This window comes from Antedon mediterranea, chromosome 5 (genome assembly GCF_964355755.1).
Source record: "Antedon mediterranea chromosome 5, ecAntMedi1.1, whole genome shotgun sequence".
Classification (NCBI taxonomy): domain Eukaryota; kingdom Metazoa; phylum Echinodermata; class Crinoidea; order Comatulida; family Antedonidae; genus Antedon; species Antedon mediterranea.
In genome coordinates, this window is record NC_092674.1 from 1,079,736 (window position 1) to 1,107,723 (window position 27,988).

At 35.1% G+C, this 27,988-nt stretch overlaps 6 protein-coding genes across 7 annotated transcripts; 5 read left to right on the plus strand and 1 right to left on the minus strand.

Annotated features, from left to right (window-relative positions):
- The first annotated feature begins 2,273 nt into the window (after positions 1-2,273).
- LOC140048943 (low-density lipoprotein receptor-like) lies at positions 2,274-4,091 on the plus strand. The gene is made up of 6 exons (XM_072093742.1): positions 2,274-2,280; positions 2,384-2,674; positions 2,959-3,106; positions 3,203-3,337; positions 3,440-3,554; positions 3,861-4,091. The coding sequence occupies exons 1-6, from the start codon at positions 2,274-2,276 to the stop codon at positions 4,089-4,091; spliced, it is 927 nt and encodes a 308-aa protein (XP_071949843.1).
- Positions 4,092-4,667: 576 nt separating this feature from the next.
- On the plus strand, positions 4,668-5,647 carry LOC140048946 (uncharacterized). The gene is made up of 4 exons (XM_072093746.1): positions 4,668-4,673; positions 4,787-4,901; positions 5,040-5,124; positions 5,233-5,647. The coding sequence occupies exons 1-4, from the start codon at positions 4,668-4,670 to the stop codon at positions 5,645-5,647; spliced, it is 621 nt and encodes a 206-aa protein (XP_071949847.1).
- Positions 5,648-7,718: 2,071 nt separating this feature from the next.
- LOC140048947 (uncharacterized) lies at positions 7,719-9,911 on the minus strand. The gene is made up of 5 exons (XM_072093747.1): positions 9,722-9,911; positions 9,352-9,626; positions 8,994-9,247; positions 8,274-8,859; positions 7,719-8,164 (listed from the first exon to the last, which is right to left on the minus strand). Exons 1-5 carry the CDS (start codon positions 9,909-9,911, stop codon positions 7,901-7,903), a joined length of 1,569 nt encoding a protein of 522 aa, XP_071949848.1. The 3' UTR covers positions 7,719-7,900.
- A 649-nt stretch (positions 9,912-10,560) lies between these two features.
- On the plus strand, positions 10,561-14,597 carry LOC140048949 (low-density lipoprotein receptor-related protein 1B-like). Its single transcript, XM_072093748.1, has 7 exons — positions 10,561-10,898; positions 12,051-12,188; positions 12,679-12,808; positions 13,063-13,225; positions 13,352-13,465; positions 13,714-13,986; positions 14,470-14,597. Exons 1-7 carry the CDS (start codon positions 10,561-10,563, stop codon positions 14,595-14,597), a joined length of 1,284 nt encoding a protein of 427 aa, XP_071949849.1.
- On the plus strand, positions 14,321-19,037 carry LOC140049081 (uncharacterized). Its single transcript, XM_072093902.1, has 9 exons — positions 14,321-14,422; positions 15,141-15,278; positions 15,847-15,961; positions 16,065-16,221; positions 16,988-17,131; positions 17,291-17,353; positions 17,593-17,655; positions 18,039-18,138; positions 18,220-19,037. Exons 2-9 carry the CDS (start codon positions 15,223-15,225, stop codon positions 18,461-18,463), a joined length of 942 nt encoding a protein of 313 aa, XP_071950003.1. The 5' UTR covers positions 14,321-14,422; positions 15,141-15,222; the 3' UTR covers positions 18,464-19,037.
- A 1,849-nt stretch (positions 19,038-20,886) lies between these two features.
- Positions 20,887-27,123, plus strand: LOC140048546 (uncharacterized). Of its 2 annotated transcripts, XM_072093286.1 has the most exons (9): positions 20,887-21,008; positions 22,209-22,889; positions 23,127-23,198; positions 23,312-24,108; positions 24,229-25,024; positions 25,124-25,620; positions 25,729-25,991; positions 26,073-26,321; positions 26,411-27,123. In XM_072093286.1, the coding sequence occupies exons 2-9, from the start codon at positions 22,343-22,345 to the stop codon at positions 26,940-26,942; spliced, it is 3,753 nt and encodes a 1,250-aa protein (XP_071949387.1). In that variant the 5' UTR covers positions 20,887-21,008; positions 22,209-22,342; the 3' UTR covers positions 26,943-27,123. The 2 variants fall into 2 exon arrangements, with proteins under 2 accessions (XP_071949387.1, XP_071949388.1); XM_072093287.1 differs by lacking the exon at positions 20,887-21,008 and having other exon boundaries at positions 22,129-22,889.
- Positions 27,124-27,988: the final 865 nt, after the last annotated feature.

Here is a 27,988-nt window from a genome sequence, read left to right on the forward strand (position 1 = left end):
ATATTACATCAGAATCTGATTACGTGATACCATGGATTGAAGCTGGTACATCTGGCAGAGTTAATGGTTTAGCGATTGACTGGTTAGCAAAAAATGTATACTGGGTTGATGAGGGGTACAACTGGATTAAAATGACAAATTATACGGGAAGAGGAGAAGTGGTGATTGCTGAGGTGGATATTGAGAGACCTTCTGGAATAGCTTGTCATCCTTACAAAGGGTAAGTATTGAGAAACTAAAGAAAGAAAAGCTTGTAATAAGCTTTAACGTTAACGTTGATAGTATCTTTTATAACAAGTAAACACAACTAATTGTTGGCTTACACCGAAACAACGGTGGTGATAGGACTGTTGTATATGTCTTAATTGAGCAAAACTGCAACCGTAACAAAGCAATGGAAAATCAAACGAAACGTTTTGTTTGAAATAGGTAGTCACAGTTGTAGGTCCATGTCATGCGTGTAAACTGCGCAGTCCTATCAGATAAAAATGGAATAAATGATTGTAAGACTGAAAAAAACTATGCATAGAAAACATTATACTGGTCTATGTATAACAATCTAGCTTGATGGTTAATATGCTTGATTTTCCATCTTTTCCCCCTAAAAAGTTATCTATTCTGGACCGAATTAGGAGACCAATATCCACCGAAGATTGAAAGATCAACAATGGCGGGAAATAACCGAATTACAATCGTTGATGGGCTGACTGAACCGAGATCTATAGCTGTAGACACGATATTGGACAGGTAACACCTTTTTGGAACTTATAGGCTGTGTGCACCAAAACATTCATTTAAAATGAATTAAATTCCATAAGAAGTACATGAACAAAACAATACATATAAATGGTATACAACTTTTAATGAATATTAAAAGCATAAAAACTTTAGATAAACGATTTAAAATGTAGTCTTTAACCTTGATAGCTCCCCAAAAAATCAAATTTTAACCTAAAACTAAATCATTATGGACAAGGGCCTACACTATAACTTAATCATAATAATCTTCTTTTGTACGAATATTGTTAATTTAAATGACAATGAAGTGAGGGTGTCGATAGATTCGTTGAGTAACGGGAACAGAATTATGCATCGTTGAACACAAACTGTTTGGTATTATCTAGGCAAGGCACCTAATTATCTGAAAAGGTTTGGTATGCAAACCAGAAATTATTTGCTTATTGGGTAATTTACTCTCCACAATCATATCGCAGTAAAAGAAAGAATCAGAGCATACAAAGTGTGTTATGGTTGAAAACAACTGTTATTCATCCGCATTATTTGGGTAAGAAACTTGAAATAGTTGGCGTGCAAAATTACTGGAAATTACTAACTTTATAATTTTACATTTTCAGCTTGATTTAACAATTCTTTTGTTAAGAGATACACAACTGCGAAACTATTGCACATAACTTATATACTAAACACACTTATCCATCAAACATACTGTACTTATCCATTTAGTATTTTATAATACCACATTGACAAATAATGTACGTTAAAATAAAACTTTCTTTGTCTCAGAATTTATTGGACTGACAATACTGCAACAGAAATTAAAGTTGAATCTTCTGATCTTAACGGTAATGGAAGACGAAGAGAAGTATCAGAACCAACTTCTCTGGGTGTATTTGATAGTATTGCTGTGGATGAAGTGAGTAACATAATAATTACCAAAGTCTCTGGGTGTATTTGATAGTATTGCAGTGGATGAAGTGAGTAACATAATAATTATTTATTCATCATCATATTATTGGTATTATTTACCAAGAAAGATAATACTGTACTTGAATTCCAATGATGTCATTAATCTCAACAAACTTGTTTTTTTTTCGTAATAGACTTATATTTTTGTCGGTGGATCGGCTTCCGAATATTTTATGCGTTATTACAGAAAAGTTTCTCCAAATGAATTGGTGTTCGAGTATGAGTTTGGTAGCGACATCGATCTGTACGATTTATGTGTTGCTGGTCCTAACATCCAATCACAACCTGTAACGTGTAAGGAAGTTTGTTTTAACGATTCCTCCATTTTTTACTACTTTACTAAGTTTGATGACATGCTCCTAAAATGTGGAGAAATAATGTGATCGTTTGATTTATTGTGAGACTTTATTTCCTCATAATTATATCCCACATTGCTTTAAAATATTAGCCCATCAATTTTTCTATTTCAGCACCGTGTGATGGTAATACTTGCGAACACTACTGTGTATCGGCAGCCAATAACAACCACGAATGTTTATGTCGAGATGATTACGTATTAAATCCTAATGGAACGTGTAGTATCGGTACGTTATTACGTAGGCCTAATTGCTTCAATACATTAAACATTACAAAATAACAATTAACATTCTAAAACTATAAACCGTTCGTTTTGTAGATTCTTCATTATATTACCCGCCGTATTGCGTGATAGGACAAACAGACGCCATATCCTCTTTTGATCCAACTATACTGCACCATGATTGGCTATCATATCATGGAGTAGATGCCTACATTCACACTATTTTTAGTGGATCACCTCCATATGAGACGACAGCATTAGTGGTTGACATACACAGTAACTTGTTGTTTTTGGCTGATGATTTGAAAAAGGAAATATTTGTCGTAAAAGTGAAAGTAGGAGAGTTCAGGGTTTCAATACATAAATACAATACGGGTCAGATTGAGGGTAAATATTTGTTTTAAGTTTCATGTTATTTTTTAACGTAAAGATATATATAATATAAATAATAAAATAAAATTAATACATTTTATACAGAAAGAATTTTATGGACAGAAAGAGCATGTAAAGTAAAAGCCAGTAGAAAGTAAAAGAGTTTGAACTATCTGTTTTAGTTATTTAACTGTTAAAAACAATGTAATTGTAATTACAAAACTATTTTTAAATATTTTTTACTGTTATCTTTGTTCTATTAATAATCATACAAATCTGATTTATGATTTGTATTATAGGTATGGCGGTAGACTGGTTGACACTTAATCTTTATTTTGTTGACTATGTAAATGATAGTCGCTGTTCTTTGGCGTATGATGGAAAAGGTTTAACATGCAAATATGACGTCATAAAACCAACGGCAATTGCGGTAGAACCTTTCGCAAGGTATCTTGGGATTATTTGTTTACCGTGTTCGAACCATACAACACTCAAATGTTAGGTTTTATGTAAAAAACAATCTATATTAATGTTACTCAACAGGTACATGTTTTGGACAGAGGAAACCTCACCTGCCAAGCTCGTTAGAAGTGACTTAGATTTTGCAAATCAAAGAGATCTGACGGACATAGGTCTCCAGAAACCAACAGGGATGACAATTGATCTAAAGCTGAATAGGTGCGTATATCATATGAACGAAGATGAATAGTTAGGACAAACGTTCAACACGCGTTTTATACCATTTGAGCTATATTATTTTTAAAATTATTTTTCCTAAAGGATCTACATGGTAGGATCAGATAGTAAAGTGATATACTCAACTGATTATGATGGAAACAATAAAAAAACTATTGGAAGAAGTAAATATGCTGCCATTGATATTACGAATTATCAGGTAAAATAGCAAGGGTCTACCGCATACCCGCTCGAATCACATGCATTTATTGATTTCTTTTCTGTCTTTATTATAGAGTAAGTGACATAATATCCCCAGATACATTAACAAACGATAGCATTACTTTCCATGCTCTTCTAGGCTAGAATAAGTTAAATATATACGATATATAATTGAACGAAACAACCAGTAACTAGATCTTAATTTACTACTAATACAACAATAATTGAAACATCAGAGTTACTTCTGAGTTATGTTCTTAGCTTGGTCAAATTGTCTAATACTGAAATTATTGTATTTGTATAGGACTTTCTGATATTAGCTGAACCAATCAGTAGATCCACCGGAATAGTTGAAGCGATTCACAAGCCAACTGGAGAACACGAAGGTTCCATAATGTTGGATTCCTCTATCACAGCTATCGCCATCGCTGACGAGTCAACTCAACCGAGAACATGTAAGAAAGTGTCAAACGTACTACGAGACTACTTTTCATATAATATTCATGAATTCGTTATACCAGACACTAGGTCTTAATGTTAGGTAACGACTAGGCCTATAGGGACAGATCTAGAACGTACACTAGGCCTATAGAGACAGATCTAGAAAGTACACTAGGCCTATAGAGACAGATCTAGAACGTACACTAGGCCTATAGAGACAGATCTAGAACGTACACTAGGCCTATAGAGACAGATCTAGAACGTACACTAGGCCTATAGGGACAGATCTAGAACGTACACTAGGCCTATAGAGACAGATCTAGAACGTACACTAGGCCTATAGAGACAGATCTAGAACGTACACTAGGCCTATAGAGACAGATCTAGAACGTAGGCCTACACTAGGCCTATAGAGACAGATCTAGAACGTACACTAGGCCTATAGGGACAGATCTAGAACGTACACTATGCTGGTAACGACTAGGCCTATAGGGACAGATCTAGAACGTACACTATGCTCCAAACAAGTATTGCAAACATTTTTCTCTAACAAACACTTTAAAATCGGACGATGGATTTTACATTTGTATCCGTTTTCTATGTTCCTGTAGTACTCTTTCCCATTCGGTTTCTATTTTAAATCCTGAAAACACGGGTTCCAGCGTCCAGTATGACGGTATGTTATAGGCCTACAACACTCCTTTAATGTGAAAATGACTTAACGGATATCTAGACATATACATTGACTTTTTAAGTTTAAAGTGCCTAATTGACTATTCTGTTTTACAGCACCTTCGATACAGGACGAGGAATCAGGTATTTAACATGTTTTACTTTGTTGAAATATTGAAATATTGTGTGTTGGGCAAATGGTGTGTTGGAGAGATGGTGTTTTGGAGAAAAGGTTTGAGAGATGAATGTGATGTGTGTTTTGTTTTTGTAATGGCTAAAGTATATCTAGTAGTAGGCCTACAAAGTAATAACCGAAGTAGTTCAGCTTTTTTTTTTGTATTATGATTTCAAATCTTTTTGTGTGATGTAGACAGCGGTGGACTGAATTTTGGTGTCGTAGGAGGTGCTATAATTGCTATCATTATCATGTTGGCTATCATCTTTGCTATGATAAGGTACGTAAAATGCGATTTTACAAGGACTTTAACATGAGTGTGTTTAGCTGTTCTTGTTTTGATTAGAAATTAGAAACCATTTCATATACATAATTTCATATATTTCAGATCGAAGCGGACTAACACAGAAAGTGAAATGTCAGAGCAAAATAACCTGTATGATAATAAAGCATTCGTCGTTGACATGACTACTACAAAGCCCACAGTCCGCCCACAGTCATCCGGTAATACACCGAAGAGTAAAGGGCAAAGCACACCATCTGGAGATACTAGTTCAGCAGAACTCCCACAGTCATCCGGTAACACACCGAAGAGTAAAGGGCAAAGCACACCATCTGGAGATACTAGTTCAGCAGAACTCTCACAGTCATCCGGTAACACACCGAAGAGTAAAGGGCAAAGCACACCATCTGGAGATACTAGTTCTGCAGAGCGTCCTCGGGCCTTAATTGACAAACCATTTCACCGCTGGAAACCTCCACCGCATGTACTCGAACCGCCTGTGTTTAATAAAGGAAAATAGTCTTTACTTAGACCATGGTGCTTAGACTTGCATAATTATTATTAGATGCCTGTTAAAAGTCCCGTTAACTCTCAAAAGACAAATGTTTGGTGTGATCTCCGTTGTTTTGCACGGAGCTCTGAGCATTATTATATAAAGGAATATAGATAGATATATAGATGGAAAGCAAGTAAGGTTCTGATAATGTGCATGCATTAGATATGTAATGGAGGCGTGGATGATGTTATTTTGTAGTTTATAGGATGCCTATATTTTCTGAATTATTTTTCTACAATTATAAGCATATGAGAGTATTTGCGTGGTGTATTATAAATAGTTTATAGTTAAATATAAAAAATATATAAAATTACACGCGACCATTTAAATCTGTGTAGTACTTAGTAAATCGCTCGACGGAGAAATGTTGCCAAATCCCATAAAAAAAACGAACTGGCTGCCTCTACGCCTAGTCGTAAATCCAATCCTGATTCTATATTTACGCCGATATCGCTCTCCCTTTAAAAAAACACTCCAATTTTACTCGATATTCAGTACAATTAAGTTGGACAACTACCATCGACCACTTAAGTGTAAGAAGTTAGCCCACGTCTTAACTTTGCTGGATAGTTGAGAAATTGATGTTATTGGGCAAGACAATGACTTGCACAGTTTTAATATGATTTTATTTTTTGCATGTATATCAGTGTGAGTCGATCACGTGCCGGCCGTACTTTTCAGTAGGAATTTGGTGATAAAAAAGAACTACTGTAACTAGACATGATACAAATGTTTCAGATCACGTGAAACTTTAGTAGACAAAATAAAAACCTCTTGCGTACCTTTTGTTCTATTCTTCTCACACGATGCTACCATTCGTCAAAAGTTATACGTTACATAGGCCTAGTTGAAGTTTACTGAACCATTGTGAAGCAACAAACAACGATGAATGCTATTTAGGCAAATATGATTCACACTTGTCTATAATATTCTCTGTTACTTCCTCATATCACTTTGATGTTATAACAATGCAGATTCCAACATCAGGAACGCCAAACGGCTTATTACTTGTGTTGATTTTATTAACACACCTCTCATTTGAAGGTAAGACATTTGTTTAAACATTCTTTTATTTAATTTTTATATCTATAATTGTTTAGTTTATTGAAAATGTAGGCCTATTACAGTTTTAAATAATGGTTCAACTTTTGATTAATCAGAGATACCATAAAGAGTAAACTATATAACAATTACATGTTATTATGAATTTTAAAACTTTAAAGTTTGGTCCCAACAGTACGCAACGCAAGCACGTAAGCCGCAACGCAACGAATTTACCAATAAAAAGCAATGCATTACACGCATATGACTGGTCAAATTGCTTACGTTTACTCCTATAATTCATTACAATTACAATTTTTTAACTTTTATTTAGCTACACAACAAACTTTTTGATAAACAAGGAAATTGTTAATTGTTGACTTATACTATTAACTTTCAGTGTGTGGAGACAATACAGGTAATGAGTTATATTTAGCAATGTATGATGACCAGCGTTCGGCAACTTACATCGGTTTCTATTCGATCAGTTCACAACCATTCGCGATTGAAGAATCCTATGTATTAGCAGGGTAACTTAGCACTTTTTTTGTGCACTTTGTGACAAAAGCACCAAATTTGGCACAAACCTTCTTTAGGGTATATCTAACAATCCTAGAAGGGGTGCCCAAAAATCGGAACAATTTAACGACGTCATTTGGACCACGCCCTTTTTTTAGTATTACGTAATAAGATGAAAACTTAAATCTTCGTATATACATACCAAGTTTGGTATCAAATTAAAACTCATGACATGTACATTGCAATACACACATAAAAAATATATGATTTCTCTTCAGACGGAATATATAGGTCAAATAATGTAATTTTCTGTCATATTGAAGGGTATTTCAATCAAAACGTGCCAATATTGTGCTATGTTATGAACATTGTAGTTATAAGAACAACAACATTCATTTTTGTAATAGTACGAATATATATTTATCCTGTACCAGTTACTTTCCTTTAAAATAATATTAGGAACCACTGAAAAAAAGTATATAAAACATATACTGTATCAAACTTGGGCTCAATAACCACTGGACTATTAGTAAACCGACAAAAGACTATTTGACTGACAATTATGGCGTTAGCATCCATAACAATACATGGAGGTGATAATCAACTTTACTTTTATGAAATTATTTATCTGGAAACAAACACTTAGGTACAGAGTTGCTAGATGACGAACAAGTTCCAGTGCACTGCTGAACAGCACTTGCAGTTCCCTGAGCAAAAAGGCAACTTTTTGCAGCCACACTTTAGCAATTCCCTACATGCCTTGGATGCTTCAGGTAGTATGGTCCAGACTGGTGTCCATGTACTGCCAGTTTTAGTCCAACCAAAGTCTTCTGGTGATGGAGCATTCTGCTGTGGCTGTAGACTGGTGGTCCAAATGCTTGCTTGGTATATGGATCTGTTGGAATGCTGTAAAAGTGCATCCTGCAATAAACAATTTAAAGATTGGTGTTACCTTTTAATGAAAGAAAAACATGAACCTGATAATAAATTATTAAACGACAATTGACAATTATATGGAAGCTCCCCTTACCTGTGTAGGAGGAATGTTGTCCATTGTCCGTGCCTTTCTTGAAAAAAGATCTTGTCTTAGCTTAGTAACACTTCTTAAAGTACTTGTCTTGTCGTATAGATGACATGTAAACTCCTCTAGCAACTGGAATTGAGATGAGTTGACTCCTAGAGATTTGAAAGGGTGATGTGCCATGAAAAGAAAGGCTTCTGTAACTGCTGGAAATGAGTTCCACGTCTCCCATGCGGAGTGTTTTGCTTTTCCAAAGAACTGGGATGTAGTATCGGACCCAGTAAATGCATGAAATACTGGCAGCCCTCTTGACTTATCCTCTCCTAGGTTATGGCAGATGGTATTTATATTAAAATATTGGAAGTGCTTACCCATGCCAAATGCGACCCAGATACACGTACCAGGATAACAGGCTATTAGATTGCAGAAAATACCAACCAGGATAACAATGACATCAGTATCAACTGTACGCACCAAAATAGCCCTGCTACCTTTCTTTAAGGCATCATCAATGTGAATGCACATCTTGGAGTCGGCCTCTTCATGGTCGCAGATTGACATAGGTTGAGTAGATGTCAACATACAAAAGACTCGCCTACAGGACATATATCAAGAATTACTTACTATTTAATATGCCTTTTTAATTAATTATTGGTATGAAACTGTATAAGTAAATTAATCGTTTGGTTACAAACAAAACAAATTAGTATGTATCATAATAAAACTTACCTGATGCAGTCAGAGTAATCATGGGTAGACACCTTTGTAGTTAAAAAGTTAAATAACTCCTCTTTATTTACTGGATCTTTCAGAAAGTCTGGAAAATTCCCTGGAATCTTTGTTTGTCCCCCAACTTTCCTCCTGACCCCTTTTCCTCTTTTTTCTCCTGTAGACTGCTTAAGACTATCTGTTCTGTAAGTGTCCCACACTATATCAATTCTGTTACTATTCTGCAGCTGCTGTCTGGTCCACGGTAGAAAGACCTGTCATACAAATGATACAAGAATAACGATCCGCATATAGAAGTGACCAATTATATGGTGGTTAAACAATAGATACAATCCTGAATGCAAAGAAATGTACTCACCTTATCACCGTAGTCATCAAATGTAAATGCATGGTTGCTGGAAAGAGCATGGACAATAGCAGCTCCGTCAAACACCTTTACATCAAAATATGTAGGAGGTTCAGGCTGGCCTTCAGTCTCCAAATGCTGTAGCAACTCAGACTTCTTAGTTGGTAGTCGAAGCTTTCCATTTACTGCCAAAGAGGGTGGCCATGGCTGGTTTTCGTGCATGAAGAAGTCTTCCAAATCTCCATCACGAGATTGACTTGCAATATACAGTCGCTTTGTTTTGGACACTGATTTTGACCATGGTGTTTGATGGCTTGTTGAATAATTGCAACACTTCTGTCGAGAATAACTTCCTTGAAATATTTTTGGTACTGGGTAGTACCTACATCCTGAATTGTACGAACTGTCACTACTGCACTTTCATTGGCACAATCTCGAGCATCCAAGACCAGAAGTTCTGAACAATTATCGAGGAATTGGTTGCCTGCATTGCTCAGGGAACTGCAAGTACCGTTCAGCAGGTCTTTCTTGCACTGGTCTTTGTTATCCATGCCGTGGAACCTGTTCGTCATCTAGCAACTCTGTACCATTATAAGTGTTAGTTTCCAGATAAATAATTTCATAAAAGTAAAGTTGATAATCACCTCCATGTATTGCTATGGATGCTAACGCCATAATTGTCAGTCAAATGGTCTTTTGTCTGTTTACTTAGTCCAGTGATTATTGAGCCAAGTTTGATACAGTATATGTTTTATATACTTTTTTTCAGTGGTTCCTAATATTATGTTAAAGGAAAGTAACTGATACAGGATAAATATATATTAGTAGTTGTATTACAAAAATGAATGTTGTTGTTCTTATAACTACAATGTTCATAACATAGCCCAATATTGGCGCGTTTTGATTGAAATCCCTTTCAATGTGACAGAAAATGACATTATTTGACCTATATATTCCGTCTGAAGAGAAATCATATGTTTTTTATGTGTGTATTGCAATGTACATGTCATGAGTTTTAATTTGATACCAAACTTGGTATGTATATACGAAGATTTAAGTTTTCACCTAATTACGTAATACTAAAAAAAGGGCGTGGTCCAAATGACGTCGTTAAATTGTTCCGATTTTTGGGCACCCCTTCTAGAATTGTTAGATATACCCTAAAGAAGGTTTGTGCCAAATTTGGTGCTTTTGTCACAAAATGCACAATCTTCATAAAAAATGGAAGTTAGCAACCCTGCTATATCGAGTGGGCACAACTTCACATCTGTGGCAGCGGATTACGATACTGGAAATCTCACTTTTCATGATGCCAGAAGTCATTGGCTGTATCTAAGTGATGATTTGATGGAACCCGGGGGTCAGGCTAGCCCTATCGAAGGTGGAACATCTGGTAGAGTGGATGGTGTTACTATTGACTGGTTGGCACAGAATGTGTACTGGGTGGATGAGGGGTACAACTGGATTAAAATGATGAATTATTCTGGGGGAGTTTATACTGTGATTGCTGATACGGGTATTGAAAGGCCGTCTGGAATAGCATGTCATCCCTCGAAAGCGTAAGAAACGTATATCAATTGCGTAAAAATATAACAACTTTTTATTTTATCTCCAACATTCTCTATATTTAGTATCATATTTCATAGACTTACGTATTTGTAACTAGTAAGCAAATTGTGTTTTGGCGTTCTCATTATATCCTTCTTTCTCTTACGTTTCTTTAATTGAAGTGAAGCAAAATAAATGAAACGAAATCGATGAAATGAACAATTATTGGTTTCTAAGAAGTTTATGATCAAAATGAGAATACTATTTATTGAAATTCGTTAAATAAATAAAACGAATGAATATATCACTTTATGGTACTTATGATAAGGAAGTAAATACTAAATAATATGTGATAACTTGCATAAACAGTAAACAATTTTTGAAGAATGAGCCCTACATATGATAACAAAACAATAATAATATAAATGCATTGTATTCTATGATGTGGAAACAACAAATTGCAGTGCAGTGTCAACCATGGTAAGACAGGACAATTGATTTGAAAATAAACAGAAGTATGCTTTTAACGACAATGCTTCAACGACACGAATCAATGATAGTCATTCCCTTAAGCACATTTGTTGTGCTCTTGATTTTGTTGTTATTGTAATCATTATTATTTGAAGAAATATGGTTTTGTTCAACTAAATTATGCAATTTTCTGATGTCTTTGAAGCGCACAGCATGAACACACTTTTGACGAAATATTTGAAAGTTTTAATAGAATTTCAACTGAAGCGAGACAAACTTCAAACGATATCGTTTTGTTTGTTTAAGTTGTTTCATAACAACACACCATTAAGTTAAACGCTTGCACACAAAAAACACAAAAGTGACTTACAAATAGTAACACAAGGTCGTTAGCTTTCAATAATATCTGTTTACTGCTTTTATCGATTTAAGTTGTTATTTCATCTTGAAACATATACCTTTTTTATTTAGGAAAGCATTTCTGGTAGGAAATTAGTCCTAGTTCTGTAATGAAATGAATAGGCCTAATAAGAAGTGTAATGATAATATATAATGAGCGTATAGTCAATTTTGTGCTCAACCTTTTCTTCTTGGAAAAACAGAAATTATCTTATTTTTAGTTTAGGCCTACTTAGTGTAGTTTACTGTTATTTTTATTGTTATTTTGATTACTTTTATTGTTATCTTTAAAGGTATCTTTTCTGGACAGAGTTGGGAAACTTGTATTCTCCTAAAATTGAAAGATCTTCCATGTCAGGTGGAAACAGAATTACCATTATTACGAATGTTACGGTTCCAAGGGCTATAGCGGTTGACGTCACTACTGATAGGTACAATTAACATGCAATTATAATATTTTGTTTAGAAAGAGATATTTCTACTAAACAACTGGACTTACTTGTTTAGTAAACAGCGACAACTTAACACTACCTGGATGATGACAATATCCATGATATCCGTATATTTAATTGTTTCCTTTATATTATATTTATTAATATCAACATTGCTGGCATTTGGAGCCATCTAAATACAGAATTGTACTTTATACACAATGACTCGTATTTAGGTGACTTTCGATAGTCAGTTAAGTTGTTCCTAATGACATTTGCAGAATCGGGTGAAATTGTCCATTCATGTTGTGGGGACAATGTTCGCTTCTTGTGAGGAAATTCACATTTCTAATGTTTTGAAACTCAGTGTTGCCTTTCCATATTGAGTCTAACCCGGATACACTATTATTAACATATCAGTTAGGTATATTTTGAATCATTTTATAAATAAAGATATAGATTAATCAACGTTTTTATTTTATTATTAAAGAATTTATTGGATTGACGAAACATCAACAGAAAGTAGAATTGAATCTTCGGATGTTGATGGTAACGATAGACGTGTAGAGGTGACTCAATCTTTATCCCTTGGTATGTTTGACAGTATTTCAGTGGACCAGGTTAGTGTACCTTCATTTATCAAGTAGTCGCATGAGGTTCATAGAGATTTGATTTGCACTATTGTTTTAACATCTGCGCATGGTTACAGGTCACACTTCAGAGACCATGTTTTTAAACTTTTGCTTCGCGCGCACTGTCCTGATATCGCGCATAGACAAAGTTTCTGCTGCGCTTACAATATTTTGGTTTACACAATATAGCCTACCTACTTATATAGGGTACTTTAATTTTATTCTGGCAACTTTTTTCTTAGGATTATATATATGTGAGTGTGTACAGCAACGATGACACGAAACTCCTATTCTATACAAAGACCATACCAAGCAGTAAGGTATTTGAGCACTCTTTTGGTGGATCGATTCGCATCTATGATTTGTGCGTCACGGGATCTGAAGTCCAACCTAAACCCATGACATGTAAGTTAGTTTATTCCCGATGCACATATGATAGTGAAAATCCACACTAACCCCACACTGGAAACATATTTTTTTTTTATCAATTGTAATAATATGAAATGTGGTTCTATCTTTTTGGAATGTTAGTGCCCTGTGACTATGACACCTGCCACCACTACTGTGTCTCAGCAGCTGAAAATAATCACGAATGCATCTGCATCGACGACTATAATTTATTATCAAATGGAACATGTATTGATGGTATGTATAATAATTTTTTCTAACATAACTTCTTTTTTTCACAGGTCTACGTGCACATTGCACGATGGGAAGTGTTTGGGTGTAAACGTCACTACGCGTACGTCGTTTAAACAACAAATCACGTACGTACGCGTTGTGACTTTGCTCCCAAACCCTTCGCACCATGCTTCGCGCACGCTATTTGCTATAAACGTTATGAGTGAGATTGCTTCTCTGATCGATGTTATGTTTTATCTTTTTTTAAACAGATTCAAGAGGTTTTAATCCACCATTTGGTGTAATAGGCCGTCCAGGTGCCGTATCACAATTTGAACCGCGTCTTCTACACTATAGCCTACAAGATAAACAAAGATTCGTCTCCGATATTTATAAAGGCAATATACAAGTGACGTCCGTTGCCGTTGATTTTCACAGTAACTATTTGTTTTATGCCGATGACATTTCAAAGAATATAATTTATGGAAGCTTAGTGGTGGGATCACATACATCAGTACTCCATCAGGGAATTGGACGTGTAGAAGGTAATAAGAGTTTTGTAATTTTTTAGGAATCATGTCAAATTAATCTTATTGTATAGTTGCTGCAGTAACTGCAATGAAATTGTTACTGCTGCAATAACTATGGATGTGTGTATACAGTGTATTATTATTAGAAAAATTAGCTTACAAATGTAGCTTGGTAAATAATTGCATAAAGATGTTAAAGAGTAAACAAAAAGTAGTACAAAATATAACCCTCTCGTATACTAGCTTACTAGCACAGTAATTCAACTCAACTTATTACAGATTTTACATGAAAACAATACAAACGATAATAACACGTACATGTTAGACCAGCGAACTCAGTCACTTTTGATGAGAAGTCCCAGCCAGTAAACGTGATTAAGAATTTTCAAAATGGACCGAACTTCTTTCGCTTACTGGTCTGTGTACAGCTGTTGTAAAGATACAGCATAAGGTAGTTCGAAAATCAATACTTAATAACCTCAATATTTCACTTAATAGGTATGGCTGTTGACTGGGTTTCGAAAAACCTTTACTGGGTTGATTATAACACCAATCATTTAATGTATTGGCCATATTCGCTTATGATACCAATTACGTTATTCGAAGACGTAATCAATGCAAGATGATTACAAAGATTGTTTTACATGACATGAATTTGTTTGCACGAACCGCCTAAGCGTTGGTTGATAGCCTTGGTGTACGCATGCGTATTGGTATTTTGTAACACGCAAGTCAAAAAATGCAGCTAATCAGCTACAGAATAATTGATCGATTTGCCGAATACAAAAATTATAGTCTTTTGTGTGCTTATTTCTTTTGTAGTTATAGTTTTTTTTCTATAGAAGACGTTTGTTGCAGAACAGAAAGCAGACATTTCCCAACTATACTTTATGTTCTTTTGAAACACATGGTGTACCGTAGTCTAAGTTTCAGACGGAGTTTTGACTTAATATTAAAAAATATTTTGGCACATATGGCATTTCATACGTATATTACTTGAAAAGTAATCGAAATCGAAAAGCCGACTGTATACTAACATAAAAAAGACGTAAACCTAACTACAAATTTAGAAGCAAATACAATTTGCATGGTTTGATTCTAGTTGATCATCACGATGGTATGTTACGATCTAAATCATAAAACGAGACATGTTTGTTTACACTTTCTAGGTTGCTGTTCTGGACAGAGAGACCTACACACTTCGCTAAACTAGTGCGTTGTGATCTTGATGGGACAAACCGACAAGATGTGATGAACACAGATTTACAAGACCCATCAGGCATAACTATAGATTATAAACACAGAAGGTACAAATATTAAAATTCAAATTCAAATTTATTGACCTCCCTTAGGAGAAAAATATAAAAACTTTCCAGTAAAATAAAACACATCAGAATGAAGATTCACATGAATCATAAAAAGAAGATTAAAATGGTTTTACCAAGTTAAATAAAGTGTCAAAATCATTGTGAAAAAAGGGCAGACTTAACGCTATCACAGATACCATGATTGACACAATCCACAGATTTATACATTTTAAAAATATTATGGCGGTATGTACTATTAAAGACAATATTACAAATAATTATATACAGCAATGAATTTAATATCATTATCTTACCTATATATCTATTTATAAATAAATTGTTATCGCTCTTTCACTTTTTGATTTACCAATTGACACGAATACCTACCACACCTTAAAAAAGTTTCAAAATATGGCAAATTTTATGCACTTTTTATTTATAATGCATAACAGAATCATAAAACAATTACAATGGTTCCAGTATAGTAATAAAATTGACTTTTAAGAAAATAAATCGTTGAATGCAGGTTTTCGAGAGTGGTTGCAAATGTTTTCTTTTTTTCTTGAAGGATTTACATCGCGGATGAATACAGTTCTTACGTATATTTTGTTAACTATGATGGCACTGGTCAAGGTATTCTTGGACAAAGTTTATTTCCACCTAAAGATATTGCCTTATTCCAGGTAAATGTTTGTGTAATACATTTTTGCCACGAATCTTACTACACTGACCAAGAATTTATAACCTTTGACATGAATTAACAAAACTATTGCTTCTTCTTTCTAGGACTTTATATTGTTTGCGGAACCGTACTTAACGCTAGGTATTATCGAAGCTATCCATAAGACAACTGGTGAATTTGAAGGTATTGCATCCCTGAATACAACCGTGGCCGCCATAGATGTGTACGACGAATCTGCGCAGCCGCTATCGGCAGTTACAGGTACCACACACAATGTTCTCAGCTATGTCCTTATCAACTAATGTCGGGTACATTTATTTCAGCAAACACAAAACACATGAACTTTTATGAGGCTACGTAGTGCAACTGTTTTGGGAATGATAAACCAGCCTATTATATTAATATTGCATAGTTTAATTTTGTTGTTGGTTGTCTCATTCGATCGATCAGTCAATCAATCCATTATTCATCTTCTCTCTATACATCTTTGATTCAATGAGAAACCAAATAAATAGAGAAACTATATATGTTGCTTATGTTGATTAATGATACTGCAATAGATAGTTCTAGTTTTATTTTGCCATAAATATTTTGTTATAGTGCCGATTGAAGAAGTGTTTTCAACCACATTTTATTCTGCTAAAACTAAATCAATCACTACGAGCCGTAAAGCCTGTTTTCCTGCCGATGTTATTTGACGCTATCGTCGTTGATAGTTCAACGACGATCGTTTGAAAACGATCAAGTTGAAATGATAACGTTTCCTGTAAATCGTTAACATTTCAATGTTTACGTAGAAGATCGCCGATTATTGTTAACGATAGCGTTGAATAACGTCGACAGGAAAACAGGCTTAAGTATAAGATCGTTGTGCAATATTTTTACTGTATGAGCGATACATGAGTGAGGATCATATCCAGACAAGTCCATGTTTAGAGTAATACATGACCTCTGTGCTATCATGTAGTACTGTTAATAGATTAGTTTATCTAAAGTTTTATGTGTATATATATATATTTGTTTATAGTGCCAGACCAAGAGGTTTCAATACAAACGCCAGTATTGACACCGACGCCAGTGTTGACACCGACGCCAATGTTGACACCGACGCCAGTGTTGACACCGACGCCAGTGTTGACACCGACGCCAGTGTTGACACCGACACCAACAGGTAAGATAAATTGTTTCTTATACTACTGTAGACGATAGACGATAACATTGGTCACCTTAACCACCACGTTAAAGACAGCAATCGATGAATAATCTGATTTTGATTTCTTAATTACTTACTTACATTTTATTTTAAATTAAATAATTTTCTTTCGAATAGTGTTAACACATACGACAACTACACTGGTTTCGACGACGAGGACGAAGACGACGGCGAAGACAGGTAAAGTATCTTCTTTTGAATTGTTAATGAATTGTACCAACTGATTAACTTACAGTAGTAAATATTATACTCTGCCTACACTATCAAAGTTATGTGTATGATATGATGATGTCATGTCACTACCATATTTTGGCATATCACTACCATGTTTGGGCACAGCACACTAGTTTGATAGTGTAAACAGAGCTTTAGCTAACAGCAATGATATTGGTGGCAAAACATATTCATTATTTTTTCAGACGATGATCAGAAGAGAACACCATCATTGACTGTGGTTACAACAACTGATGTACAAACATCATGTAAGTGATATTGTAACTAATTTTATCCGGTCCAGTTTCTAATCTAAATTATATTTTACATTGTTTATTAGCTTGGGATGTTCGATTCGCGCAAATAAATTTAGTGTTGTTCTAACTCTGAAAGAGCGAATGTTTACTTTTTAAGAGGGGTTCATATCATCTGAATTAATGTAATAATCGATAGTTCAATCGTTAAAAAGAGCGACATTCACTTTAAAGAAGAGTATTTTCACTTTTCTACATTAAAAGAGGACATTGCTAACACTGTATTATCATATCCATGGTTTTCATACAGAAGTGAAACGTAACCACTGTTATTAATAAGAATTTAATATTATTTTATTATTATTGGTAAGTAAATACTAAATTGGGGTTTTTTTTAGCTGACGAACTCCTGATTGTAATCGGTATTGGTGGTGGTGGCGGTTTGCTTGTCTGCATACTGGTTGTCATTCTTGTGGTGCTATGTATTACTCACAGAAGGTAAGTGGAACACCAAATTGTTCACTGTTTCCAAAAACAAGGAACATTTCTAGTTATAATGGTCCTTCATTTTGGTTTCAGATCGGTAAATTCTGATAATTCAAACGCCAAGGAACAACAAGAAGCCAAGGAACAAATACAAAACCATTTTTATGATCCTTTAGTGTATAGAAATGAATCGGCTAATAAAACGACCGGGAAAGTACCATCAAACATTCAGCGACCGGGCAAAGAAATACCACCACCAACTCCAACCCGCCCAGTCTTTCTGGAGTTAACTCCAAATAAAACACCAACTACAGGGAATGTGTTTACATATTATTAGGTTTAAAAAAAAGAAAAAGAAAATCTTTATCGCGTATTGATCAGAGTAATCCAACAGTGGTGTCGGTTAAAAAAAATATTTATAGATATTCAGGTCTGACTACATTCGTTTTTAAATTGTGAGTTTTTATATTGGCCTAGGTAACAGAACATTTTATCAGATAAAATAGTAACATACCGTATCGTTTAATAGTTTTAATTAGGTCTATAATTATCCCAATGTTTAAATATTTGTAATTAGAGGTACATTACATTGCTAACTTGGTAATACACGGTTGTATTTATTTGGCATAAGAAACTCAATCCCAAGTTAATATGGGTCTATAAGATGCAATATATGCGACTATATAGCCATATTATCGCATAATAATTGAATTAAAAAAAATCGATATTTTGGGCATTTTTAGAAAAAATCCCTGTTATTACAGGATTTTTTTCCAAAAATGGCAAAATTTCGACCATTTTATTTTTCGACAAAACTGGTTAATATGGCTCTATAAGATGATAAAAAGCAATATATGCGCATATATAGCCATATTATTGCATAACAATTGAATTAAAAAAAATCGATATTTTGGGCAGAGTCGAATAATGGGTTCTGCACATGTCAATTTTGCTATAGTAACGAGTTTTATTGAAAAATAAAAAGGTCGAAAATTGGCCATTTTCTTGAAAAATCCCTGTACTATAGTACATTGAAATTTTCGAAAAATGGCCGATTTTCGACCCTTTTATTTTTTGACAAAAATGGTTAATATAGCATAATAAACATGCGCAGAGTCGAATAATGGGTTCTGCGCATGTCAATTGTGCTATAGTAACCACTTTTGACATAAATGGTTACTATAGCATAATAAACATGCGCAGAGCCGAATAATGGGTTCTGCGCATGTCAATTGTGCTATAGTAACCAGTTTTATCGAAAAATAAAAAGGGCGAAAATTTGCCATTTTCTTGAAAAATCCCTGTACTATAGTACATGGAAATTTTTGAAAAATGGCCGATTTCCGACCCTTTTATTTTTTGACAAAAATTGTTACTATAGCATAATAAACATGCGCAAAGCCGAATAATGGGTTCTGCGCATGTCAATTGTGCTATAGTAACCAGTTTTATCGAAAAATAAAAAGGTCGAAAGTTGGCAATTTTCTTGAAAAATCCCTGTACTATAGTACATGGAAATTTTCGAAAAATGGCCGATTTTCGACCCTTTTATTTGTTGACAAAAATGGTTACTATAGCATAATAAACATGCGCAGAGTCGAATAATGGGTTCTGCGCATGTCAATTTTGCTATAGTACCCACTTTTGACATAAATGGTTACTAAAGCATAATAAACATGCGCAGAGCCGAATAATGGGTTCTGCGGATGTCAATTGTGCTATAGTAACAAGTTTTTTTGAAAAATAAAAAGGTTGAAAATTGGCCATTTTTGGAAAAATCCCTGTACTATAGTACATGGACATTTTCGAAAAATGACCGATTTTCGACCCTTTTATTTTTTGACAAAAAAAAATAATGCGTTCTGCGCATGTCAATTGTGCTATAGTAACCAGTTTTATTTTTTTTTATTTATTTATTTATTTCGGTATATGAAACATTACAAAAAGCAGAACTAGTCTGAAATTATTGTAGCACATTATATAAAAAATTTACATTATCGAAAGTAAAGGTTGAAAATTGGCCAGTTTTTGAAAAAATCCCTGTATTATAGTACAGGGAAATTTTCGAAAAATGGCCGATTTTCGACACTTTAATTTTTTGACATAAATGGTTAATATAGCATAGTAAACATGCGCGGAGACGAATAATGGGTTCTGCGCATGTCAATTGTGCTATAGTAACCACTTTTGACATAAATGGTTACTATAGCATAATAAACATGCGTAGAGTCGAATAATGGGTTCTGTGCATGTCAATTGTGCTATAGTAACTAGTTTTATCGAAAAGTAAAAAGGTCGAAAATTGGCCAGGAAATGTTTTTAAAAATCCCTGTACAGTGCAGGGATTTTTTTCCAAAAATGGCTAAATTTCGACCTTTTTATTTTTCCACAAAACTGGTTAATATGGCTCTATAAGATGATAAAAAGCAATATATGCGCATATATAGCCATATTATTGCATAATAATTGAATTTTAAAAAGTCGATATTTTGGGAATTTTCCGAAAAAATCCCTGTATTATTATTGCGCTACAAATAACCCAATATGTGCTGTAGAATTGGACAATGAATTGAACAACTGATTGACCAATCAGAGCAGCGGAAAGCGTTCCAAAAGTTGAACAATCAGAGCACTGAAAAGTGACGTAATCAGAGCATTAGAAAAATTGTTCCAAATTTGTCATTTTGACCAATCAGAACACTGAAAAGTGACGTAATTAATATGTGACTTCAACAAGTTTTTCACAACACAAACAATGATGAGATTTTGTCCAGAGACTTACATGCGACAACATCTTTTTACATATCCTCTAGACTTATTATTATTAATTTCAAGGCGAATTCTGGTAGTAGCTGTATTCAACTCGAACGTGTACTTGCAAGGTAAGAGCGAAATTGATTTCATGCTTGAAATCGGCATTTAAAGTGTTGATAACTTGTTTGGCCTAGGCCTAGCCATAGTCAATAGAAACTATGCCATGGCCTAGCCCTAGCAAATGTGTTTGTATGGGTGCCGACGCTAATTCTTGTTGGCGGTAGTCTGCTCTGTGTGTGGTAAAATGCATTTGCTATTATTACTTATCCCCCTAATTACCAGTAGGCCTACATATATTTCATAAAGTATTAACAATAACGCATGCCTTTATAGGTTAGTTAGGGTTAGATAGTGTCACTCGACACTTACTTTAATTAATGTATTTACTATATAGCCTAGGCCTAGCTAGTAGGCTAGATAGAAAGACCTCTAGGTAGGCCTAGATCTTTTTTGGTTGCCATGAATTGTAAGTCAAACCATGGGCCTGTAAGGGCTAGGCCCTAGTAAGATGCTACCTACTTAGGGCTCCCTGTTATTTGTTTTCTTCAAAACTTATCTACTACAGTAGTTTAGACTAGGCCTAGGCTTAGATTAGTATTTATCGTAGAACCATCCCATAGTAAATAAATTTAGTTTAAAGTAATTTAATTAAGCTATTCTTTAAAGTTTAATTTATTTAATATTTTAACAATCCTACTACTAGTTAGACTAGCCTATGTACCCTGTAATAGATTTTAGGCCTAAACATAATTTTAAACTATAAAAAACTAAATGTGTGCTGTATCACATGTCAACCCTTTTAATTGATAGATAAACAATTTAACTTTTATTATAATGATTGTTTAATTAAGTGTAGGCTTCAACTCTTTGATCTAAAGCATTCGTTTAATTAGGCAATCAACTGTATTTGTGGATTTAGATAAGATTCTCAAATAATTGGATTGCATTAAAGGAAGTGCTCAGGGATCAAAGAGTTGATACATACACTGTTTAATAAACAAAGATTATTCAATTTACTCTAATTTATGTTGTAATTCTTTATATAGTTTTTTTAATTGAAAAAAAAACATAATTATTCATATGTAATATTTTCTTAATTTAATTTAGATAAAATAGTTTGTTCTTAGTAGATATGTTTTAATGCTATATGTAATTCATTTTATTAATATTTTACATTTAAAGTCTTGGTCTACTATTAATTATTACTTGAGAAATTTTAACCCACAGATATTTTATTTTATTTAGATTTGATTTTCTTTTATTTACAGCCATTTACTACAACTGCACGGTGCACAGTGGCATTATACGGGTAAAATTTTCTTTTTTCACATACTTTACTTACATATATTTTTGCCTTTGATCAGTTTTTTTAATTTTGCAGGTGTTCAATAGACAGTACAGTATGTTCAGACCAACTTTTCGGCGCAGTGAAGAGGGTGCCTTAATTCTTGAAGATACATCTGCTGCTGTAGTATTTAACAGCTTGAGAAAACGACCAACTGGCAAGTGTCTAACTCCTGATGATGTACGCCAAGATGCCTTGAAGGAGGTGTGCAGGCTGGGTGGAAACACCAAAGATGAATGTGATGTGTTGGGCTGCTACAAGTTTCAGCATAGTAAATACAGTGGACAAACATTCAAGTGGATGGTCGAAAATGTACTGGAATATGCAGTATGTTTTGTTATTAAAATGGCTAATGAAATTCCAAGTACAAGTTCACTTAGTATTAACAAATTCAACTTTAAGAGGTACTTGGAGTCTTTCCCAGAAGGCAAAGAAGCCATAGCAATGAAAGAAATAAAACACCGCAGGAAATGCCCAACTAGACAGACATCGTACATACCTGTTGGTATTAAGCTACAAAAGGTTGAGGATGTCACAGATGAAACACTTTCTGGTACAGATGTCTTTGATGCTTCTTTGCAACCATCAACCTCATATGCACCAGGTAAGACTTATTCCATATTTGTGTTTTTTGTGCATTTTCTAAATTACAAATTTCAGGTTTTGCATTTTTAGTGCCTGTGTATGTTGTAGGCTTGCTGGGTTTACGTTTTTTTTTATGCATTCATTTATACTCAATCATAAAATCGTGTTGTTTAAATACATTGTTTTATAGCATACTGTAGATAGCGAATGAAGTAGTAGTTTACTGCTAAATATTCTTTAATTTTCCGTCTTACAGCTCAACCAAATACATCTTATGAACCTGTTAGTACTATGCCATCCACTACAATAACTATCAAACAGAGTGAAGGTAGTTTATTTCAGTGTAATTTTAATTATTTTGTTTGATTTTAAAACTAGAAAATGAAAATTACATAATGCAGTTTCATTAATTATACAATTTTGTTTTGGTTTTTCTTGCAGATTGTCTCATACCAGATAAATGGAAGAAGAACTTGCCCGAGATCGATCAGCAGTGGATTTCAAAAACCTTATTCAAGAAATCGAAGAAGGGGACTGCAGAGTTGGATTCAACTAAACTCAAACAACTTTGGTATTATCCACCTCAACCGGATCCGCTCAACAAAAACATACCCATGGCCAACAGTTACTTCGGTCATCGTCTTCTTCTTTGGTTGCCCCGCAAGACTTGGCAGGTCAAGCTGGTCTGCCCTCGGCCAGAATGCAAGAGCTATCCACTAACATCAGGCGGCCTCCATGGAATCGTTCGTCCGGTCCTGGATTTAGACTGCCACTACTTTCTTGCAACAGAGCAACTGAGGTGCTCTAATTGCAAACAAAGACAAATTGGCTGGAGTGAAAACATTTTAAAGCAACTTGATTTAGCACATCGCCTTCAGTTTCCTGTTGTACTTTCGTATCACTTGGCCTGCGACAACCGGGTCCTGCAGCTTCTAAAGTACCGCGGTCTCGGTAACAGTCCATCACAGCTTCGCCAACAAGTCTTAGAACAACACACAAGGCGGTGGAATGAGAGAGTGGCTCTCTACTTAGAAAATTGCAAGAAGTTCTGTGGTTCTCGTGATGATTATGTCATTGCTGCTTCTAAATTTGATGAGGTGTCTAAAATGATTCCTGTTCCCTCTGTCCAATGGTTCCTTACCATCTACTGCAACGAAGTAATGGGAAGAATCGACGAACTCAAGGCTTCTATCACATCGACATTCGGAAGAGTGTTGAAGATTGACTCGACCAAAAGGGTAAATAATTTAAAAACAATACTATTTCTGCAATTTACTTTTAAATATTTGAATTTTATTTTTTTTTGCAGATTGTGGGGAAGCTTTCTTCCTAATAAATTTGTTTGGGTTTTTTTGCAGATTGTAAGGAAGCTAGCCGGTCGTGCATGTGGAACAGGAGCGTGGGCAACAAACGTCGGAAATGAGTACGGCCAGGTGCTCATTACAGTCCTGACTGCTGCAGAAGGATGTGGCTTAAACAACATGACAAACGGCATCATTAACCGATATGCTTTGGCAGGCGTACCTCCTCCCGAGATTCTCTACGTTGACCGTGACTGCTGCGGTCATTCAAGCATAAGGAAGATGTTCAGCGCCTGGCCTGACATGAAAATTCGTCTGGACATCTGGCACTTCATGAGGAGAATTGCTGCAGCTTGTTCAACAGAATCACATCAGTTGTATCCGATATTTCTCAAACGTCTTTCCGCTTGCATTTTTGAGTGGAGCGCTGACGATGTTGAACGTCTGAAGCTCGCCAAGCGTGAACAGCTCATTGCAAGCAAGAAGCATTCCAACCCAACAGACGACATCATATTGAAAAACATCAGCAAGAAGGAGTATGCTTTACATTGTCGCAGGACAACACGAGGGACTCGCGAGACTGCCAACCTAATCCGAGAGCTCCTGACTTCCCTCGATGGTGAAGAAGGCCGTGACACAATGGGCGTCCCACTCTTAGACTCTGAGCAGACCTGGGATATCTGGAGCTCACAAGAGCGACACATCGCCTGCATCCAGGATCCAGAAGGCATCCCGCTCTACACAAAAACCAGTGAGATGCTTAAGGGTGGAGTTACCTTGCCAGTATATCGTTGCGCAAGAGGCTCCACTTCGTTGGAATCGTTTCATCTTCACCTTAACAGGTTTATTCCAGGTACAGTATTACTTTTTATTTGGTATCTACCAAATCTTCAAACCGATCTACAGATTTTTGTATTATTTCATTATTATGGATGTTTTATTTTTTTCTCAGGTGAGCGTGCTAGCGACTTACATTTCCAAGCTTACCTGATGGATGGACTTGTTCGATGGAATGCAAACCGTGCACTAGCCGCTACCCAGTCTGGAGGACCCATCTCCAGTACATATAGTGGACTGCATCAGCATGCTCTCAACATACTGTCAGAGCAAGTGATTGGCAAAAAAGTGTACAAAAGTTTTATCATTCCAAACAAGTACACTGGAGAACTCATCGGAGTGGAGTACCTGTACAACCAGTCGAACAAAGTGCTCGAAACTCAATTTCCTGTCAAAACAGATACCATTTATGATGAAGACTTTGATGAAGAAATTTACACTTTTGATGTTGATGAAGGGTATGATGACAAGACTCAACCAGACTACAAACCACCTAAGCGTTGTTTTAAACCTCGAAATGCTAAAGAACCCTCGCCACCCCAGCTGGAGCCCTTGCCTTCATGTGACGATAATGAGGATGATGGTGAAGGAAAAGCAGCCCTTTTTGATACAGTGAGTTAAATTTGTATCATTAGCTTCTACCTCACAAATTTTGTTTCTGTTTTGAAATACAATGCACCAGTCTGATTATATATTTTGTTTTCATATTTTACAATTTAGGAACTTGAGGATTCCACTGGACCGGACAACATTCCAGGCTACGCCAAAGTTGAAGCCCTGGCAGACTACCTTATGCAGTTTAAGGAAGACAGTGGAGTGATAAGTCAAAGTCATGCTGAACATGTCGCAAAGTTGTGGAACAACCTGGATGCTTATGACAAAACCATTAAGCGCAAAGCACGGCATCAAGATTACCTGACGAAAGGCAGGTTCAAGAAAAGTAAAACTACTTCCGTAATACCTGGTGTCGAAAGCACTCGACGGTAAGGCAGTTTCCAGCGTTTTTTACTTTGTTGCATGATGTGTCTTAAATCTAACTTGTTTCTTTGTTTTTTTTTAAAAAGATGCTTCTTAGGTCAGAACACCGGGCCAGCTCAGTGGCCGGACTGCAATCGATATATGGAGTGCATTATTACAAAACTATGTGAAGCGTATCCATCTACCGTATCTATCGAAGGTAAACGTTTCCAGCGCTGGCCGCTCATTACCAAAGGCTACAAGAACATTTGTCGGAAAGTGCTATCGAATGGACACCTGATGTTGTTTGCTAAGCTTCAGTTGATGGAGATAAATCGTACGACACTCATCCAGTGGTGAGTTTTTACTTGTTATTGATTGTTATTTTACGCTACAGTAAATACATTAAAGTTTATAAATACTGTGTTTGATTTATTTTCAACAGGTACAACAGAACGTCAAAGAAGCAAGAGCGGCAAGTGTTGGAATCTGGCATCTCAGCAACAATACCCAAACTTGTCTCTGATAAAACCCTACTTGAACCTTTAACCAAGCCAGCGGTGCTAAACGTTCATACAAGCGCTCCATCTTTCACATTTGTCCTACCGAAAAACACTTCCGGCCTAGCGACTCTAGGAAACAGACCGTCGATCCCAGTTCCTGGCGAGATAGCAAAACCACCACCATCAGTCCCTGAGGCTAGCAGTACTCGTATTCCTAGAACTACCCTCTTGTACAGAAAACGAGTGGCTAAAGACATATCGGAAGGGAAACCGATCAAAATATACAAACCAAGAACGTCTGCGATTGTGTGCTCAAAGTGTAAGCAACCAAGATTAAATAAGAACCACACTCAGTACTATGGAAATTGGTATTGTGCTGCAACATCTGATGTGACTTTTAAAGAATGGAAATCGGCTATGGTTGCCATCCGTCGCCTTCGTCAAGAGAGGAAAAAAAAGCAGCAAAAAGAATGATTCCAAATGATTGTTGTAGCCATGGATAGTTTTTATACTGTTTCGTATATCTTCAATTTTTATTTGTTCTGTGATTTTATATTCACTTTTTACAAAATATTTGTATTTTATGCAATTTGGCCATTGGGCCACCATATCTAATGGTATTCTGAATGTGCAGTAAAGTTAATAATAATAATAAAAAAAAAAAAGTTTTTAATGCTGCCAAATCCAAAGAGCAATGATTAATGTTGTAAATTATTTTGTAATTTTTATAAATTACATTCAGTTTTAATTATTACATTATAATTTACATTATACCATTCATTGCACTTTGTATTTGAAGGTCCCAAGCCCTTACAAAAAAAGCAGAGGGGAAACTTTTGCAGTTGAGTGTACATTAAATGGTGAATTCTATATTCTTGTCAAGACTATTTCCTTAGTAGTGTAAATTCTCAACTATTTTATATTTATTTCAAGAGCAATTCCACTACAATTCATTTTGATGTGAATCAAATAATTCATTCCACCAATTCTAATAATATATTTTGATAATAACTCATACTATAGAGGTTATTATCCAGTAACTTTCAGTTACTCCTCTTACAGTTACACATATCCTATGATACCATGTGGCCTAGAAAAAAAGCCCCAGACAAAGTTAACGGTAATTTTGTCTAAATTTTTGAAAAAGGCTAACTTATCAAACTACTTGGAATATGGTTGGCCAATCAGAAGTCAGGGTGGGTTTTTTAAATAGTTACATAGTATTTAACATATATATACAATTTTGATTGACAATTGTTCACACCCTAAAAACACAACAAAAAACGTCTCGTCATATTAAAAGAACTAACAATTAATACAACATATATATTGTAGTCGAATTTACCGTGTTTTAAAAAACAAAATTCATGTACTGTAGTACAAGGATTTTTCGAAAATTGGAAAAAAAAATGTCGACTTTCTCAACTTTTAACAAAAAATTTAAGTCTTATTATTCTATTATTTAATATTTTTATTCATTTAATACATCGATCATGTGATAAACCCCTAAAATTGACAGT